At 43.0% G+C, this 19,563-nt stretch overlaps 1 protein-coding gene across 3 annotated transcripts in view; it reads right to left on the bottom strand.

Moving 5' to 3' along the window:
• The window catches only part of HEATR3 (HEAT repeat containing 3), a 58,081-nt gene extending 39,137 nt beyond the window's left edge, over positions 1 to 18,944 (bottom strand). The window contains exons 1-9 of one of the 3 annotated variants that reach the window (XM_012472244.3): positions 18,688 to 18,944; positions 18,411 to 18,583; positions 16,094 to 16,181; positions 14,656 to 14,768; positions 11,920 to 12,029; positions 9,370 to 9,510; positions 5,866 to 6,143; positions 332 to 422; positions 67 to 224 (exon numbers count right to left, since the gene is read on the bottom strand). In XM_012472244.3, the coding sequence (XP_012327667.2) occupies positions 67 to 224; positions 332 to 422; positions 5,866 to 6,143; positions 9,370 to 9,510; positions 11,920 to 12,029; positions 14,656 to 14,768; positions 16,094 to 16,181; positions 18,411 to 18,583; positions 18,688 to 18,825 (1,290 nt within the window). In that variant the 5' untranslated portion in view covers positions 18,826 to 18,944. Of the gene's footprint in view, positions 1 to 66; positions 225 to 331; positions 423 to 5,865; positions 6,144 to 9,369; positions 9,511 to 11,919; positions 12,030 to 14,655; positions 14,769 to 16,093; positions 16,362 to 18,410; positions 18,584 to 18,687 lie in introns of those variants that run through there. The other 2 variants (XM_021673599.2, XM_064383042.1) reach the window with 2 other exon arrangements.
• Between the last annotated feature and the right edge of the window lie 619 nt (positions 18,945 to 19,563).

The following is a 19,563-nucleotide window of genomic DNA, read 5'->3' as shown; positions in this document are numbered from 1 at the left end:
CAGAATGAATACCTTGCTTAAGCCTTTTCCATGCTCCATGGTAAACCTAGAATGAGAACAGATTACCTTCTTTGGGATGAGGTAGTTGGTGAGAGCCGTGTGAACCTCATGGGAGAGGCAGAGGGGAGAGAACAGCTGTCCCCCGCATTCATTGAAGGAATTCTCCATAAATGCATCGCTTTCATCACTGCTAGAAAGCTCTTCCCATTCGTCATCGGAGGGATCTGGGAAGAGGGCAAACCACGCAGAACTGGAATAGTTAAGAAAATCTCCACAGGAGTTTCCCTCTTGGCCCAGGGGGAAAACGTCTAAATGTAAATTGTTAACAAACCTTCGTTGCAGCACATGTTGACGATAATTTCCAGAGCAGTCTGTTGGGCTGTCAGTAATGCTATAGTCTCTCTCAGTTCCTTGTCAGTGGCCTGAAAAAAAAATAAAAAAAAGCAACTGACCAACTCTCACTGGTTGGTAAAATGCTTTTGGGGAATTTCCTTAGTGAAAGTCTACTAGATTTTTGCACTTGGAATAGAGCATACAGGGAATGGGGTAGGTGAAAGAAAAGTCATGAAGTGCCAGAAGTACAAATAACCATTATAATTCCTCTTGGTACAGTGGAGCATGCCCCCGTTAACTGGGTTCCCATCTATCTGCATGGCTAGTCTCCAAGCGTCCCCTGGTTAGCTGAAGAGAACAGACAAATACTCATGAATTCTGAATGGAATTCACCCTGAAACTTAATCTACTGTGTCAAGAAGTAGCTGGGCACACTAAGATTTAAACAAGAGTTCATTCCAGACACCAGGCACTTACAATGAACCTGCTTTTAGATGCTTAGCTTAGATGTCTTCTTGGAATGGCTGCGTTAACAAACACTACTAACAAGCCCTTACATGAGCTGCAGAACTTGCTATGGAGCAGACAGACTTGCTTTCTGGCTTTCTTTAAAGACTACAACAAAGCATTTCTCTAAGACTGAAGAAAAAAGGAAGCTTGTTTTTCCTCTGAAAATACACAACGCCAACTTAAACTTAAAATCATCAACTAACATTTCTTAAAATGGGTAATACAAATTTATATGACCTCAATTCTCAAATTGTCTATGAAAAGTGAAATAACCATACTGATATTTCAAAACAGTACATGAGCTAAAAATAATGTATATTTTACTGTCTGAAGATTTCCAAGTTTCAGTTTTCAATTGTCTTTTTTTTCCCCCTTAGAGACACAGTCTCAGTCTGTTGCCCAGGCTGGAATGCAGTGGCACGTTCATAGCTCAATGCAGGCTCTAATTCTTGGGCTCAAGCAATCCTCTTGCTGCAGCCTCTGAGAAGCTAGGACTATAGGTGCATGCCACCATGCTCAGCTAATTTTTTATTTTTTATTTTTTGTAGAGACAAGGTCTTGCTGTGTTGCCCAGGCTGGTCTCAAACTCCTGGCTTCAACTAATCCTTCCATGTCCACCTCCCATAAGTGCTGGGATTACAGGTGTGAGTCTGGCCTCAACTGTCTTTTTAATGGCTGCACAATATTCCATTAAATGAATTCACTATAATTTACTAAGTATTCCACTAGTGTGGAATCTTTCAGATTTCCTGCATATGTTATTTCCTCAGATTTACTAGGTCAAAGGTTTAAAATACATTTATAGATCCTAAGACATATTCCTGTTTTCCTTTCCAGAATGTTCATACCCATTTACAATCCTACCAACAAATTTTTCTTTTTGAGACAGAGCCTCACTCTGTCACCCAGACTGGAGTGCAGTGGTGCCATCATAGCTCGACTGCAGCCTCAACCTCGTAGGCTCAAGGGATCCTCACAACTCAGCCTTCTGAATAAATGGGACTACAGCTGCACACCACCATGCCCAGCTAACTTTTTAAAGCCAGTCTAATTTACCTGCTAATGGCTGGGCGCGGCGGCTCACGCCTGTAATCCCAGCACTTTGGGAGGCCAAGGCAGGTAGATCACCTGAGGCCAAGAGTTCCAGAGTAGCCTGACCAACATGACAAAACTCTGTCTCTACTAAAAATACAAAAAAAAAAAAAAAAAAAAAAAAAAAATTAGCCAAGTGTAGTGGCACATGCCTATAATTTCAGCTACTTGGGAGGTTAAGGCAGGATAATCACTTGAACCCGGGTGGCAGAGGTTGCAGTGAGCCAAGATTGTACCACTGCACTCCAGCCTGGGGAACAGTGAGGCTGTGTCTCAAAAAAAAAAAGAAAAAAAAATTATCTGCTAATTTTTGTGGGCTTTTAATTTAATTTAATTTAATTTTTTGTAGAGATGGAGGTCTCAGTATGTTACTCAGGCTGACCTTGAAATCCCGACCTCAAGTAATCCTCCCACCTCAGCCTTCCGAAGTGTTGAGATTTTAGGCATGACCACCATGCCCATCCCTGTTGAGTTTTCTGTGCAGCAAATTAACTTTGAAACATATTCTTTAAAAAAATAAAATAAAAAAGCAAATTGCTAATTTAATAGATGTAGTTCAGGAATCCCTAAATTTGAATTCCACTTATTGGTAGCAAGAATGTATATAAAAATCATTTCCATTTGCTTTGGGTGTGTGCTAATTCAACTAAATATACATTTATTAGAGGAGACTCAAAGCTAAACAAGATATGTTGCTGCTAGGCTCTCATCCACTTAAAATATATGAAGATCTGGCTTATTCTTTTCAATTTATTTATTATTTTTTTGGAGACAGAGTCTTGCTCCGTCACCCAGGCTGGAGTGCAGTGGTGTGATCGCAGTTCACTGTGATCTCCATCTCCTGGGTTCAAGCAATTCTCATGCCTCAGTCTCCTGAGTAGCTAGGACTACAGGCATGCACTACCATGCCTGGCTAATTTTTTGTATTTTTAGTACAGACAGGGCTTCACCATATTGGCCAGGCAGGTCTTTAACTCCTGGTCTCAATGATCCACCCACCCTGGCCTCCCCCGAGTGCTGGGACGAAGATCTGGCTTAAAAGGAGCTCTGAAACTAAGCTCCACCTCTTTATGTAACTCTCTTCCTCAGAACTTTTCTCTGCTTCTTACTGCTATCAAGCTGACATAAAGAACCAATTTAGATGAAATGTTATGACATCTGAGATTTGCTTCAAAATAATCAGTAGAGAAAAGACAGTGTGAGGGGAACTAGATGAAGTCAAACAGACCAGGATTTGAAAATTGGTAACTGTGGAAGCTGGACGGGGGTACTCTACTTTTGCATGTACCCCCCGAAAAATCAAACTTGGGTTGAACTGCTCTTCCTTCATTTGTGATTATACCTTCTTAATTTAAATGATGCAGTTTTGATTCTAAAAGAGTGCTGCAGAAGACACTGAGTAGGATGGAAGACCACAGCGGAAAATAATTTGTGTTCATGTCACGCTACTGGCACTTAAACACCAGCCGGCTCACTGGCTAGCATGTTGATCATTCAGTCTAGTCAGTTATGTTAAGACCACTTTATTTTCCATTTTTCCTCCTCTACCCTTGCTACCCACCACCATCCACCACTACAATCTTAAGAAAGACTTTATCCCTACTTTTAGTTTTATTTTTTTGAGACAGATTCTCACTTAGTTGGCCAGGCTGGAGTGCGGTGGTGTGATCTTGACTCACTACAACCTCCACCTCCTGCGCTTAAGCAATTCTTGTGCCTCAGCCTTCCAAATTGAGTAGCTGGGACTACAGGCTTGTGCCACCACACCTAGTTCATTTTTGTATTTTTGGTAGAGATGGGGTTTCACCATGTTGGTCAGGCTGGTCTTGAATTCCTGGACTCAAGCAATGTGCCCACCTCAGCCTCCCAAAGTGCTGGGATTACAGGCATAAGACACCATACCTGGCCAAAAGACTTAAAAAAGCAAGTTTTTACTATAAGAAAACACTGCATTTTTATAAGCACCAAAATAAAAGTAAAACAAAAATAAATCTCTGTATAACAGTTAAATATCAATAGTTTTTTATCAACAGTGGCACTTCTATCTAAACCTTGTTAGACTTGGGTCTCACCCCCAGCCTTACTCCCTATAGAAGCCCCTTGGAAGCAAGAATGGAGATAGGGACAATCACACAAGAATGTCATTCTCCCGTTACCAGCCAGAGATTTCAGATCCTTCAAACACAATATACCTTTATCAGTTAGGATCAACAGAAACCTGAGTAGGATGGTGCCCACAGCTGAAAATGACCTCACAAGCCCTGATTTATCACATCCCCTCTTCCCACATACAGGTACGCAACAGGTTGGGTACTATGGTGTACGCCTATAATCCCAGCTTTTTGGGAGGCTGAGGTGGGAGGATCACTTGAGACCAGGCAGCATAGTGAGATCCTGTCTCAAAATAAACCATTAATAATAAAACAAAAAGATCTAGGCCTGGCGTGGTGGCTCATGCCTGTAATTCCAGCCTGACCAACATGGAAAAATCCCATCTCTACTAAGAATACAAAATTAGCTGGGCATGGTGGCAAGCGCCTGTAATACCAGATACTTGGGAGGCTGAGGAAGGAGAATCACTTGAACCCGGGAGGCAGAGGTTGCGGTGAGCTGAGACCATGCCGTTGCACCATTGCACTCCAGCGTGGACAACAAGAGTAAAACTGTCTTAAAAAAAGAACTGTGAGCAACTCAAGGACAGGGTGGCACCCACAGGTTGCTCATGTCGGGGGAAAAAGTGGTTCTATCCGCGTTTTCATTTCTTTGAAACACCATCAGTTTATGCTTCCCAACATCATGAACACAGGTAAGCATGAGAGGACATACTTGCCTCCTCCCAACTCAGCCTTCATCATCCTTCAGCAGCCTCCTGACTGGTCCTCCTGGTGCCAGGCCCCTTGTGCTCTCCCTCCCTTCAGCTGCCTGAGTGATCTCTCCAAACACTAACTTGCTTTTTCTTACCTCTTTTATGACAGCTCAGGTCTTCTGTCCAAAAGGCTCTCTTTGGCAGCCTCTTTCTTGCCTCTCCCATTGGGGCTGAGTTACAAGGGCCTACTCTACAGATACCACTTTCTTAGAAATCTGTGCACAGCCATAGCACTATTCTTAGCACAGGCCTTAAAGCCTTGGTTTTATGTGTCTGTCTTCCCAACACAGAGGAAGTTCCTGAAGGCTGGAAATTATGTCTTAATTATCTTTCTATCACCAGTGTCTAGCACAGTGCCTGGCATACATTAGGAACGCAGTAAACGTGCATCTGAAAGAAGAAAGCCTCACTCACTGTGTTCCCTGTCTTCCTATTTGCTCTCCTCCTTAACAAAATGCTCTCCCAAAGTATGGCTCTCTGCAGACTGTGTCAGCTGCAATGCTTCCTGCACCCAAGACTACTCTCCTTTTCTGCAGTATCACACCACCAGCACAAGTATGCCACCATCACCCACTCCAAGAAAACTACAAACCATCATTCATCTCACCATCACACAACATCTTCTGATCAGTAGTGTATAAATGAAGGTTTGGTCTGCCACCTTGATAAGGCTAAAAAATAAGAGGCAAGAATACAAAGGACAATTCAGGCAAAGAACAAATTCCTTTAGTTTGAAGACAGTCTGGCAGACAGTATGTAACAGAAGCGGGGAGATGCAAGAGTTACAAAGATGATCGTCCAAAGTGTTCCAAAAGGATAGGTCTACTCCATCTCTGAAATCTCCTATATAGAAAACCATCATTATAGACAAGAGATATTGCCTCCTTTAGGAGGAGTAGATTTTTAATGACATAAAGAGAGTCAACAGGAAAATACGACTCATTTTTACTGAAACTCACTTTATAGCTAATTTTGCTATAACATTGTTCTGCGAAGCCAAGGATAACTGGGGGAAAAAAACCCAGCTGTATTAACCCCTATTTGAGAACATCAATCTGACTTACCGGAAGTAAATCTGAAACAAAAGTTTTCCTTCTGACTTTCCTTTTACGAGAAATGCCTTCCATTTCATCATCTTCAATCAAATCATTACCATTAGTGTTCTCTAATATTTCCTCAGCCTCTGCCACAGTTTTTAGCCTTTGCATTTCAGTCTCTTTCATTTGAATAACCGTTTCACCAGCATCCATTTCCAAAACTTCAGATAAGATCTTTAGTAAGGCATTTATGATTTCTGCTTGACTCTTGCATGGAATAATGTCCTTTAGATTCCAAATTGTGCCTGGGAAAAAGTGAGCATAAAAATAAGAATTGCCTGTGAAATACTTTATTAAGTTTTCACAAGACTGAAGCTTTTAGGCCAGAGTAATTTCAAAAAAATCTCAGTCCCACTGCCTTTGTTCATTTTTTATTAAGTATCGATGAGTACCACACTGAGGCAGTGCCCTTAGTTATAACCCTGCACAATCATCTCTCCCTTCCTTGGCACACAATGCCTTTCTCTGATACACTCCTTATCAGCAGACCCAGAGAACACTGATCCAGTTTCTTTTAAAATGACAAAGTGGGCTAGGCGCGGTGGCTCATGCCTATAATCCCAGCACTTTGGGAGGCTGAGGCGGGAGGATCACAAGGTCAGGGGTTCGAGATCAGCCTGGCCAATATGGTGAAACCCCATCTCTATAAAAAATAAAATAAAAAATAAAAAAAAAATGACAAACTGAGTAGCATCGCTTTCTTTCATTGTAACCTATGCTGCTCTCCTCAGTAGCTTATTATATTCCAAGAGTGGAATGGAATGTACTAAGATTCCAAGGTCAGTCTCCTATACAAACAAGAGAGCAGATTCTTGGTCTTTTAAATTACCAAAATAGAACAGAAGCTATCATTAAGTAGTCAGAGTAATTTTTCTTTTTATGTTACTATAAAAATAAAAACACCTCCTGGCTATAAACCCAAAAGAACTGAAAGCAGGGACTTGAATAGATTACATCCATTTTCAGCAGGTGTGGTGGCTCACCCTGTAATCCCAACACTTTGGGAGGCCAAGGTAGGCGGCTCACCTGAGGTCAAGAGTTCAAGACAAGCCTGGTCAACATGGTGAAACCCTGTCTCTACTAAAGATACAAAAATTAGCCAGGTGTGGCGATGGGCGCCTGTAATCTCAGCTACCTGGGAGGTGGAGGCACGAGAAACACTTGACCCGAGGAGGCGGAGGTTGCAGTGAGCCAAGATCTCTCCACTGCCCTCCTCCAGTCTAGGCAATAGAGAAAAACTCTGTCTCAAAAAAAAAAAAAAAAAGATTACATCAATTTTTACAGCAGTCATATTCACAGCAGCCAAGTTTAGAAGCAGCCCAAGTGTCCATCAACACATGAACAGATCACCAAAATGTGGTATTATATCTACAATGAAATATTATTCAGCATTAAAAAGAAAGCAATTTCTGACACGTGCTACAACATGGATGAATCTTAAGGCCATTATGCTAAAAAAAAAAAAAGAAAGTCGCAAAAAGACAAATTCTGTATGATTCCACTTCTATGAGGTATTTAGAGTAGTCAAATTCACAGAAGGAATGGTGGCTGACAACAGCTGGGGGAAGGGGAACAGGAAAAATTATATTTCAAGGGTACAGTTTCAGTTTTGCAAGATGAAAAAGAGTTCCAGATTTCTGTTGCACAACAGTCTGAATGTACTTTACACCATTAAATTATACGTTTAAAAACAATTAAAGGCTGAGCGTGGTGGCTCATGCCTATAATCCCAGTGCTTTGGGAGGGGCAAGGTGGGCAGATTGTAAGAGCTCAGGAGTTTGACACCAGCCTGGGAAACATGGTGAGATGCCATCTCTGCAAAAAAAAAAAAAAAAAAAATTGCTGAGCAGAGAAAAAATTATTAAAAAAAAAATTAACTGTGGCTGGGCACAGTGGCTCATGCCTATAATCCTAGCACTTTGGGAGGCTGAGACAGGCTGATCACTTGAGGTCAGGAGTTCGAGAGTAGCCTGGTGAACACTGTGAAACCTCATCTCTACTAAAAATTACAAAAATTAGCCAGGTGTGGTGGTCGGTGCCTGTAATGCCAGCTACTCAGGAGACTGAGGCAGGAGAATTGCTTGAACCCAGAAGTCAGAGATTGCAGTAAGCTGAGCTCACATCACTGCGTTCCAACCTGGGAGAACAGAGTATATCTGAAAAAAAAAAAATTAACTGGGCCTGGTGGTACATATCTCTAGTCCCAGCTACTTGGGAGGCTGAGGTGGGAGGATCACTTGAGCCCAGGAGGTGGAGGCTGCAGTGAGCCCAGATCACACCACAGCACTCCAGCCTGGGTGACAGAGGAGGACTCTATCTCAAAAAAACCGAAACGATCAAGTCAGTAAATTTTATGTGTATTTTACTACGACTAAAATTAAAAAAAAAAAAAAAAACAGGCCAGGCATGGTGGCTCATACCGGTAATTCCAGCACTTTAGGAGGTCAAGGCAGGCAAATCGCCTGAGGTCAGGAGCTTGAGACCAGCCTGGCCAACATGGTAAAACTCTTGTTTCTACCAAAAATACAGAAATTAGCTGGACATGGTGGCATGCACCTGTAATCCCAGCTACTCCAGAGGCTAGGCACTTGGGAAGTGGAGATTGGAGACTGCAGTGAGCTGAGATCATGTCACTGTACTCCAGCCTGGGTGAGAGAGCAAGACTCCATCTCAAAACAATAAAAAAAAAGAAAAAAGAAAAAACCCAACAATCTCTCAACATAAATTATCTCTGCTAGGCCAAAGGGCAAGAGGAAAATAGATACAGAAACTAAATAAAGTACATACTAAACAGACCTTCAGATTACTTCTTACTTCTGTATTCAGGGATTCTGGAGAGAAAAAAGTTGGTGGTAAAAAAAAAACTTATAGAAACCCAAGTGGGCAATTTCTGAAATCACTGGTTCATAAATAGGTGGGGATCCTGACAACAGCATGTCTTTAACAGGTTAACAGTAGTTTGTTAAATTCAAAACAAATCTAGGCCGGGCATGGTGGCTCACGCCTGTAATCCCAGCACTTTGGGAGGCTGACGCGGGTGGATCACCTGAGGTTGGGAATTCGAGACCAGCCTGACCAGCATGGAGAAACCTCATCTCTACTAAAGACAGAAAAATTGGCCAGGCGTAATGGCACATGCCTCTAATCCCAGCTATTCAGGAGGCTGAGGCAGAATTGCTTGAACCCAGGAGGTGGAGGTTGCAGTGAGCCGAGATGGCACCATTGCACTCCAGCCTGGGCAACAAGAGAGAAACTTTGTCTCAAAAAAATATATATATATATTCTACAAGGCTTTACAACTATAGACAACTACTTGAAGTAAGGGTCTCTTCTTAAATATTAAAATTGTCAGAACAGATAAAAGCACAGAAGGCCTGAGCAGTTGAAATGAATAACTACACTTTGGCTCCCACCTCTATCCATACTGAAAGCTACTAAAACGTTACACTGTGTCATAAGGCTAAATATTACCTGCCACCAATGTCTTCAATAGAAGGGATTCCATGGAACTGACAGGAGAAAGCAGTACTGATTCCAGCACGTGCAATGCTGTAGCACTGAAAGACTTCAGCAGCTCTGGGTTATCCTCAGTCACTGTCTGCAAACAGTACGCTATAAGGCAAAAAATAAATATTTAAAAACAAATGAATTCTGCTTAGGGTAATTTACACCAGTATAATTCATCAATAAAATCTGTATTGCTACCACTTCATTAGATACATGTAGCTTTTGCAGAATATATACGCTTTAACTCAGGATGACATAAGCAAATGAGGCTTCCCAAACTATCAGTGCTGGAAAAGATCATGTTTCTTTTCTTTTTAAATTTCTAATCCTGTACAGATCTATACTTTTTTTTTTGAGACACTCTTGCTCTGTCACCCAGGCTGGAGTGCAGTGGTGCGTGTAAGTGTCTCAAGTGATCTGTCTGCTTCGGCTTCTCAAAGTGCTGGGATTACAGGAGTGAGCCACCACGCCCAGCCAGATCTACACGTTTTATAAAATACAATTTAAAAGGCTCTTAAATGTCATGGCAATGTCGTTACTATAAATATTTACAAAAGTTTGTCCTCAGACGAGGCATGGTGGCTCATGCCTGTAATCCCAGCACTTTGGGAGGCCGAGGTGGGAGGATCACTTGAGGTCAAGAGTTCCAGATCAGCCTGGCCAACTGGCAAAACCTCATTTCTACTAAAAATACAAAAATTAGCTAGGCATGGTGATGCACGCCTGTAATTCTAGCTATTTGGGAGGTGAGAGGATAGCCTGAACCCAGGAGGCAGAGGTTGCAGTGAGTTGAGATTGTGCCACTGCACTCCAACCTGGGCGACAGAGCTGAGACTCTGTCTAAAAAAAAAAGTTTACACTCAATTTATGTACTTATCAAGGACCAGTAGCAAATGGCCATGGACCATACTCTTATTGTAGTTCTGTTGTCGATAACAGGTCCTAGGTTTTGGGATGCTCTGGCTTCCTTTAAATTTATCATGACCTCCAAAGTTAGGGTTATTTCTGGCGGAGCAATAGCTCTTTAAGAAAAAAAGCAGTTTTATATAAAAGTATGAGCAAATTAAGAGATGTGTAAAATATCAAATCATGCCCATCCAAATTACTCAAAACGCATGCTACTGCTGTGATAGACAATACATTTATACAGAAATCCACATATATGCATTTCTGTATATATATTCAAATGCAGTATCTTCGCCATTAAGAGTCTAATTAAATTTACTTTAGCAAACATCCATAACTGCTACTATACAGGTTCAAAAAAAGTTGTATGGATACATGGGATGGAAACTTATGAGTTCATTTTTCTATATGTAAGCCTTGCCTGACTTTAGAAGCAGAAGTAATATTTTAAAAATCATTCATCTAGCTACATGCAGAAGGAAAACACTATTATACAATGCGAAACTACTTTATTCTGATCCATTTCAAAAAGGCTCATTAGAGGGAAGAAAAACTAAAAACAGAAATAAGTCCAGACTAAAGGCACAAAAATGGAAATGGCTTTTCTTTTAAAAGATATGAACTAACTTTCCTGAAATTCTCTTATCATAACAAAAACTGTCCTCTGAGATTAAGTCACCTATCAATTTCCTAAAAACAGCTGAATTGTTTTTAAAATCCCCATGTACTCACAACTCCCAGCCCCGCCAAGACTCCATTTGAAGAAATGATTTTTAAAATTTTCTCAGTAATATTTATTCCACTATTTCCCCCCCATTTCTGTTCTCTTAAAAATATCCTTTAGAGCCAAGAGAAACAGCAGTTGGGAAAATACACTTCTTCCTCGCCAGGAGAAACACAATTCCATAAAGGGACAGCTAGATGCCTGCCGTAACGACGGGTAGAAAAGCAATGCTCTTCCTCAATTGTTTCTCCACTCCCACCCAGAATTCTGCTGAGCTGCCCATGCTCTGGTTTCTGCCTCCTGCCACTGAGCTGAGGGTCGCCAGTGGCTCTCCAGCCCAATAAAGAGAAGGCGAGGCAGTCAAGGCCACTCAAGTTGCTGGACTTTGCCTTCCCTGTCTCATGGAAGGCATGCAGGCCTAAGTGGAATTTCTATCACTTCTTTTCCTCTCTCTCTCAACAAATTCAGGCAGTCAGTCTTCTGCTGGAAGTATGAGACAGTAGCATTAATACATTTGAGTAAGTTTAGACTCCAATTAACTGGCTTAAAGCCCTGGTAGTTATGGGTTACTGTTTCTTAGTAAATGGAGTAGAAAACTTCAAGAATTAATAAAGTCTGCTAAGAATGGGAACAGGCTAGAAACCACATATCCTCACATAATTACCTTTCTCCCTTTCAGAGCCAAAAGCAGAAAAATTGAAGGAGTAGATAAATAATATTAATTACAGATTTAAGAAGACCCAGAAAAAACAGGTGTTTAGCTACACATTCACATACAATGAGAAAAATAAATTGTTCCTGTAGAATAAACATGCTAAAGCTACTTGAAAATTTTTGAATAAGGCTACATATACTTAATAAGTCATCATCTTTTCTTCACTTACCTACTGAAATAGCCAGGTCAACATTGGTGGGAAACCTACTTAAATACTTTAACACAATCTCCAAACACCCTTCTTTGTTGAATATAGACACTGCTCTACTACTGCATTCACTAAATTGAAGGGGGAAAAAAAAGTTTTACTATTCACATTTTAACAGTAGGAAATCAACCACAGCAATCCATAAAAAAACAAATTAGGCCTTATAAACCAAGGAGTTGGTATCAAACACCCACCATTTTTATCAATGAAGGAACTAACGCCCATTCATATTCACTGTACATGAGAACTGGCTATCTATATTTTATTTCTATCACAGTGGAACCTTTTAATCAGTCTCTTTGCCATGATGAGTTTCCTTATAGAAGGTTAGAGCTGGAAGAGATCTTGTAAATCATTTAATTCAACTCTCCATTTTATAAATGCAAAGACCCAGGCCCCAAGCGGAGAAATGGCCCATCAAAGAGCACACACTCTGTTAGTGGTAGAGCCAGGCCTGGTTCCTAGTTTCCCTGGGTCCAGCCTACTGTTTTTTCTTTCTTCTATACCACAATGATAACAAGTTAAAGAAGGATAAAAGGCCTCTATATTCATCGCACAAAAACACAAATTTATTTTTTAACCTACTATATTTTAGAACATCAACAAAAACACAAATTTAAAGGAAAATAAAATTTCATTTTATTCAAGCCTTTTAGAGTGCAATTATAATTTCATCAAGCAGGATTTACAGTCTGCAAAAGAGAAGTTATAAGTAACTATTTTTTAAATTGTACCTTTTAATAAAAGACTCAGACAGCTATCAGTGATATGAATAAGCATACATACTAAATACAGAGTAAACAAGGCTAATTATAATAATTGTATCCATGTTTCTAGAAGTACTATCCATGTTGTATGTTCCCTCCATACATACAACATACACCCATGACATGTTAACAGCTAACAGAGCTGACTAAATTAATAAAGTAAATCTGTTATGTGATGAAAAATATTTCATATCTTCTACCTACCTACCTAGTTATGGCAGCATGAAGGAGCCCATAGTATAGTCAGGGAGACAAAGCATACATATGTCAAGATAATTTGAAATGTAAATTATAAAACAAAAATGTTAAAAGCTATAGTAACTAAATGATACTGACAGGGCTCATAGGTATTCAGAAAAGAGAAATCACCTTGGAGATAGATTTAGACTCTTTTCAAATAAAATTTTTTTAAAATTTCCAAATGCAACAATTTCTATAACTTAAAGTTATGTGGTGTACAGAAAAACTGCAACCATCAGTTATTGCTTGAATGCTATTTCCTCAGATCTGATCTCTCTAATTTTTCTGGTGGAATGCATTCATTAAAATGAAATCACAGGGCCGGGCGCAGTGGCTCATGCCTGTAATCCCAGCGCTTTGGGAGGCCGAGGCGGGTGGATTACGAGGTCAAGAGATCAAGACCATCCTGGCCAAACATGGTGAAATTCCCTCTCTACTAAAAAAATACAAAAATTAGCTGGGCGTGGTAGCGTGTGCCTGTAGTCCCAGCTACTCGGGAGGCTGAGGCAGGAGAATTGCTTGAACCCGGGAGGCGGAAGTTGTAGTGAGCTGTGATCGCGCCACTGCACTCCAGCCTGGCACCTAGCAACAGAGCAAGACTCTGTCTCAAAAAAAACCCAAAAAAACCCAAAAAGATTAAATCACAGGCAAGGTCAGATTGCTACGTAAGCATTTCAGGATCCAACTTAATCTTGTATTCTAAGAAACATCTGTGCTTTTAGGTCAGCCACTATAATTACTGCTGACTGAAGATAAGGAACTGTGATAGAATCTTGCTAGAAATGTGGGACATAAAATGGGGCGGAAAAAAGTAAATCCAGGTTGTGCTTCTAGCCATTTCCATTTCTAGCAGTGAGTCCACTCCACCTTCACCACTGCTACAGCAGTCACAGAATGGAGAGCGGCCTTCTTCCTCCTGGGGCCAAAGAAGCTCTTCTTAGGCATCTATGTCCCACTCAGACGGTAACTGCCAGGGAAGAGGAAGAAAAGCACCAGCAGAGGTCTGTGGTCCCTATCTCAGTCTAGAGGCCAAACCGAAGATGCATCTGCACCTGGGCCTGACCAGCTTAAAGACAAATGCTACTCAGGGTGTGTAGGAAGTCAGGGGAAAGGAGGAGCCACAGGTGCTAATGGTCATGATGCCTCCTATTTTTGTCAGGTGCAATGACTGGAGAGGAAATCCGTAAAACAAGAAGTAGTGATGCAATGAGGAAAGGGATTGGGAAGGAGGGCTGATTTTAGGTCACCTCATCCTACCTTTTACCAAATCTTTATTTTTGAGACAGAGTCTTGCTCTGTCGCCCAGGCTGGAATGCAGTGGCACGATTTTGTCTCACTGCAACCTCCACCTCCCAGGTTCAAGCGATGCTCTTGCCTCAGCCTCCCAAGTAGCTGGGATCACAGGCACGCACCACCACACCCAGCTAATTATTTTATATTTTGGTAGAAACGGGGTTTTATCACGTTTGCAAGGCTGGTCTTGAACTCCTGACCTCAAGTGATCCACCTGCCTTGGCCTCCCAAAGTGCTGGGATTACAGGCGTAAGCCACCACGTCCAGCCCCTACCAAGTCTTAACATCTGGATTAATAGGTCTACCAAAGGGAATAGAGATTCCTATGCAGTGTAATAGACAGAAAAGAAGCCTGGGTACTGCTACAGCAGGAGGCTGTGTTTGGAAGGCATCTTACCATATATTCCACAGCACATTCACAGCCTCATTGGCTATATTCTCAATAGAATTTCTGTTCTGATCTTTTTTCTCCTGTGGAGACATCTCATTTGAATCCAGTCCAGCACTACACTGTAACCAAATATCATGATTAGCACCCCGGTTCCAAAGAAGAATTAAACAAAAAGGGTAATGATGGTGATTAAACACAAAGGCTAGACATCAGAAATTACTGTGGTTAACAAGCCAATTGAATCCTCACAAGCAACGGTACGAAATCAATACAAAGTGTTTTACCTAATAAATGTGATAACAGACAGTAAAGAGGGCAATGAAAGATGAAATAAGAGCTTCTACATAGTGCCTTCTGTTTTGTTTTCGTTTTTTTATTACATAGCCTTCTAAAGTACTATTCTAAGTATTTACATGTATCAAGTCATTTAATCCTCACAATAAATCTATGAGGTAGGTGAACTATTATTATCCCCAATCTCCAGCTGCAAATGGGAAAGTGAGGTACAGGGAGGCTGCTGAAGGTGTAGCTTAGCATGTGGTGAAGCTGGGATTCAGACCCCAGCATTTGGCTCCAAAGCTGGTGTGCTTAAGCCCCTCCAGCACAGCCCAGGAGACCCTCTAAAGCAGGGCTTTTAATCCAGGTACTACTGAAATTCTCCGCCAGAAAATCCTTTGCTGGGGAAGGAAGGGCTATCATGTGCATTTGCGGATGTTTAGCAGCATCCCTGGCCTCTACCCACTGGATGCCAATAGCAATCTTTACCCCACAAGCTCTGTAACAACCAACGATGTTTCCAGACATTGCCAGTTGTGCACTGGGAAGCAAGATCATACCCAGTTGAGAATGACTGCTCTAAAATGACTGATGACTCTCACCAAAACTGGATATCCTTTATGTAGCTTTAAGTGAAAATTACCCATCAACACAGAATAGTGGCTTAGAGGCACTCCAGATAGAGAGCTCTTTAACCTCTTAACTACGTCATGCAGTAAGATTGGAATGAGATCAAACATGAGGACTTACTGTAATCTTCTCAACAAGTTCCTAATGTCTGTGCCTCGGCTTTGTCATCTGTAAAATGGGAATAATACCTGCCTCATAGGATACTGTGAGGATTAAATTATATAACATCCAAAATGTGAAAACAATACCCGGCACATAAATAATAACTAAATACTATTTATTTTTATTGTAACAAGTTTAACAACTAAAGGAGTGAGTCTGTACAGTTTTAGGAAAGTCTTTTCTAATTATCATAAAAATAAAGGTACAAAATAGAGGTTAGTATCAATAATGAGAGTAGATAGGTGTTTCCAGGAAAAGGAATTAAATTTCCATACAATGTTTAGGTAGAAGACAAAGTCACTAACATCAAAGTACTAAAAAAAGTCTACGTTTGCATCCCAAAAGCTACCATCGAGATACTGTAAAAACTGCATACCTCTTTTAGTAGCGCGACCAGAGGGGTCATGATATCCTTAGTCACCATGTCATCACAAACTTCAAAACCTCCACAAGCACTGAGATTTCTACACAAGAAGTTTAAAACATGTTTTACTTTCATGTCACATATCACAAAACACTTCTACACTCTCAAATTATATCTATTTTTAGCCATATTTAAGTTTTCCCAGAGGAAATAGCTTATTGTTTCTGTCATATGCTACAGAACCAATCCAGAGATTTCCACCTGTTCTGATCCTTGTTCTACAAGATGTAAACTGATGACTGTCATATAACAACTTAGTTCTGAGGTCTGAGACAGTATACAGGTGCATAGCTACAAGAAAGGGAGAGGGGAGCCTTTTCCCACATGAATAAATCATGTACAAAGGGATCTTTTATTGAAATTAAGACTACAAGGGCAGGGCTAGGTGCTGTAGCTCACACCTGTAATCCCAGCACTTTGGGAGGCTGAGGTGGAGGATCACTCGAGCTCTGGAGTTCAAGACCCGCCTGGGCAACATAGAAAGACCCCGTTTCTACAAAAAAAAAAAAAAAGAAAGCAAACTGCAAGGGCAGCAAGGTGGGGCTAGGGAGAATGACACCTCCTGAAGCAGCCCTGGCTAAATTTTAATTGGAAAGACATGAGTCTTCCAAGTGCATAGCACTGTGCTAGGCCCTAAGGATATGATAGTCAGAAGGATATGGATAGTCACAATCCTCCAGGATCCCCTAGCCTGTGTATGCTGTGGGAGGAAGGGAAGGGCTTTCAACATGCTGTTTCCTTCCTAGGGGAAGTAGGGCATCTATCTCCCCCATTCATCCCTCAGAGCTGACCTCAAGCATCACTCACTCAAGAATCTTCTTCCCTGAACCCGTTTGTACCCTCTTGCAGCACCCTTTGTCATTACCATTCGTTGCAATTATACACTTATGTAATTGGTTAATGCCTGTCTCCCTCAACAGACTAAGATTTCTTAAGAGAGACACTACCTTGCTCATTACCCCATTCCCACAGCCTAGCTCAGTGTCTGGCACACAGTAGGCACTTGACACATATTTGCTAAATCAGTGAATGAAACATAAATCACAAGTAGAGACAGAGCTGTAAGAACTACAAGTATTAACTTCTACTCTTGCCCCCTCTGCAGTCCATTCTCTGCACAGCCACCAGAGTGTCCTTCTCAAAAGATGAGTTATAACATGTCACTTTCCGGCTTAGAGTAAGTCCTCATCCCTACACCATCCTACAGCTTATCCCTCTCTCCAGCCTCACCTCCTGTAATTACTCACCCCTGCTCTTCTCAGCCACCTACCCTCTCTGCTCTTCAACCATGCCAAGCCGCCGGCTGCTTCGCTTCTTTGCTGCTGCTGTTCCCTTTTTGGGTAATGCTCCTCCCCCTATTTTCCCACGTCTCCTGGCTCTCTCACTCTGCAGATCTCGGTTCACAAGTCATCTAAAAAGCACGTTTTCTTTCTTTCTTTCTTTCTTTTTTTTTAAGAGACAGGGTCTTGCTCTGTCACCCAGGCTGGAGAGCAGTGGTGTGATTACGGCTTACTGCAGGCTCAAACTCCTGGGCTCAAGCGATTCTCCCACCTTAGCCTCCTGAGTAGCTGGGGTTACAGACACCCACCACCATGCCTAATTTTTTAAAATTTTTCTAGAAACAGGGTCTTGCTATGTTGCCCAGGCTGGCCTTGGACTCCTGGCCTCCAGTGATCCTCCTTCCGTGGCCTCCCAAAGCAATGGAATTACAGGTGTGAGCTACCACGCCAGGCCCAAGAGCACCCAATTCAAACTTCCCACCCCCAACTCATCATCATCTCGTTTTCCCACAGCAATTCTCACTATTTAATATTATGTTTTACCTTTTTACTAGCTTCCTGTCTATGTCCCCCAACAACATGACTTGTGCCAAGACAGGGATCTTGGCTGTCTCGCTCTACAATCTTGGCTGCATAAATTCCCCTGCATCTAGAACGATTCCTGACACATGAACTGAAAAGTTCATCCAAGCAAGGGACCCTATGGAGGGCTTTTGGATCCAGTAAAACGTGCGCCAGGCGTGAGGGCAGAACGCCTGAGCAGGTGGACGCTGCAGGTGAAGCAGCCAGGTAGACAGGCAGATGAGATGCGTGTGGTCCGGGGATACTGGGGTTCTCCGGATCCTGGAGAGTGGGTTCAAATCTCTGCAAACAGGAGATCGCGCCAGTGCCTGGCACACAGAAAACGCTGGGTGACGGCTGCGACTGCCTGGAGCCCAGGCGCGGGGGAGGCTAGCGGTGGCACCGCCCTAGACCCTTTCCCGGCTCACCTCAGCGCGCCGGCTGCCGTCTCTCTGACGGTCAGGCTGGGGTCCAGCAGCAGCGGCCCGAGGCGGCGCACGGCATCTCGGCGCGCCAGGCCCGGGAGCGCGGGCCGCTGCTGCACCAGCCGAGCCAGTCCCGCGCAGGCGCACTCGCGGACCTCGGCGCTCGGGTGTTGGAGCTGCGGACAAGAGCAAGAACCATCAGAAGGCACGCAGAGCGCAGTGCGCACGCGCGCGGGGTAGACTCACCTCGACCCCCGGCGCCGCGAAGCCCTCGCCTCACCTTTTCCAGCAGTTCCGCCGCCGGCCCGTCGTCATCCTCACCTCCGGTCCCATTCGCCGCCGCAGCAGCATCGGCCTGACAGTCGCCCGTAGGGGAGAACTGAGGTCGCTTGAAGCGCTTCGTTCGGCTCTTGCCCATGGCGACGTGCGCTGTGCGGACCACCAAGAGAGGAGGGCAACAGCAGGCGATGGAGGCTGCCGCGCTGGTGACAAGGTCCGTTGCCGAAGGACTTGCCTGCGGCTGCTCAGCTGGGCCGGCTGACGGCTGGAGCACACATGGGGAAGCAGTGCGCAGGCGCGCGGCGCGTCGGCAGCGAGGGGGGAGCTGGCGCGCGGAGCGCGCAAGCGTGGAAGAGGACGTAGGCGGGGCCAGCTTCGGCAAAGGGGCGGAGTCCTGTGGGTATACCAGGGAAGTAGGAGGCTGGACTAGAATAGCAACGCTAACCCAGGCGAGAGGATCACTTGAGGCCAGAAGTTCGAGACCATCCTTGGCAATATAGGAAAACACTCCAGCCCCCCCCGCCCCACCCTCCCAAAAAAATTAAAAATTAGCTGGGCATAGTGGCTTGTGTGTGTAGTCCCAGCTACTTGGGAGGTTGAAGCGGGGGGATCACTTGAGCCCAGGAGTTTGATGCTGCAGTGAGCCTTGATCCTGCCACTGCACACCATCCTGGGTGACAGAGTGAGACCCTGTCTCAATCAATCAATCAATAAGTAACACTATAAATAAATGTGATACCTTTCAGTGAGGATATGTGTTTGAAAAGTAAAATATTTTTTTAAAAAAAGGATACCTAGCCTGGCGCGGTGGCTCACGCCCGTAATCCCAGCACTTCGGGAGGCCGAGGCGGGTGGATCACGAGATCAAGAGATCGAC

Source organism: Aotus nancymaae, unplaced genomic scaffold (genome assembly GCF_030222135.1).
Source record: "Aotus nancymaae isolate 86718 unplaced genomic scaffold, 86718_ANA_hifiasm-v0.15.2.pri h1tg000030l, whole genome shotgun sequence".
Lineage (NCBI taxonomy): Eukaryota > Metazoa > Chordata > Mammalia > Primates > Aotidae > Aotus > Aotus nancymaae.
Note: the sequence above shows the minus strand (reverse complement) of the source record. Positions and strands in the feature narration are given on the sequence as shown.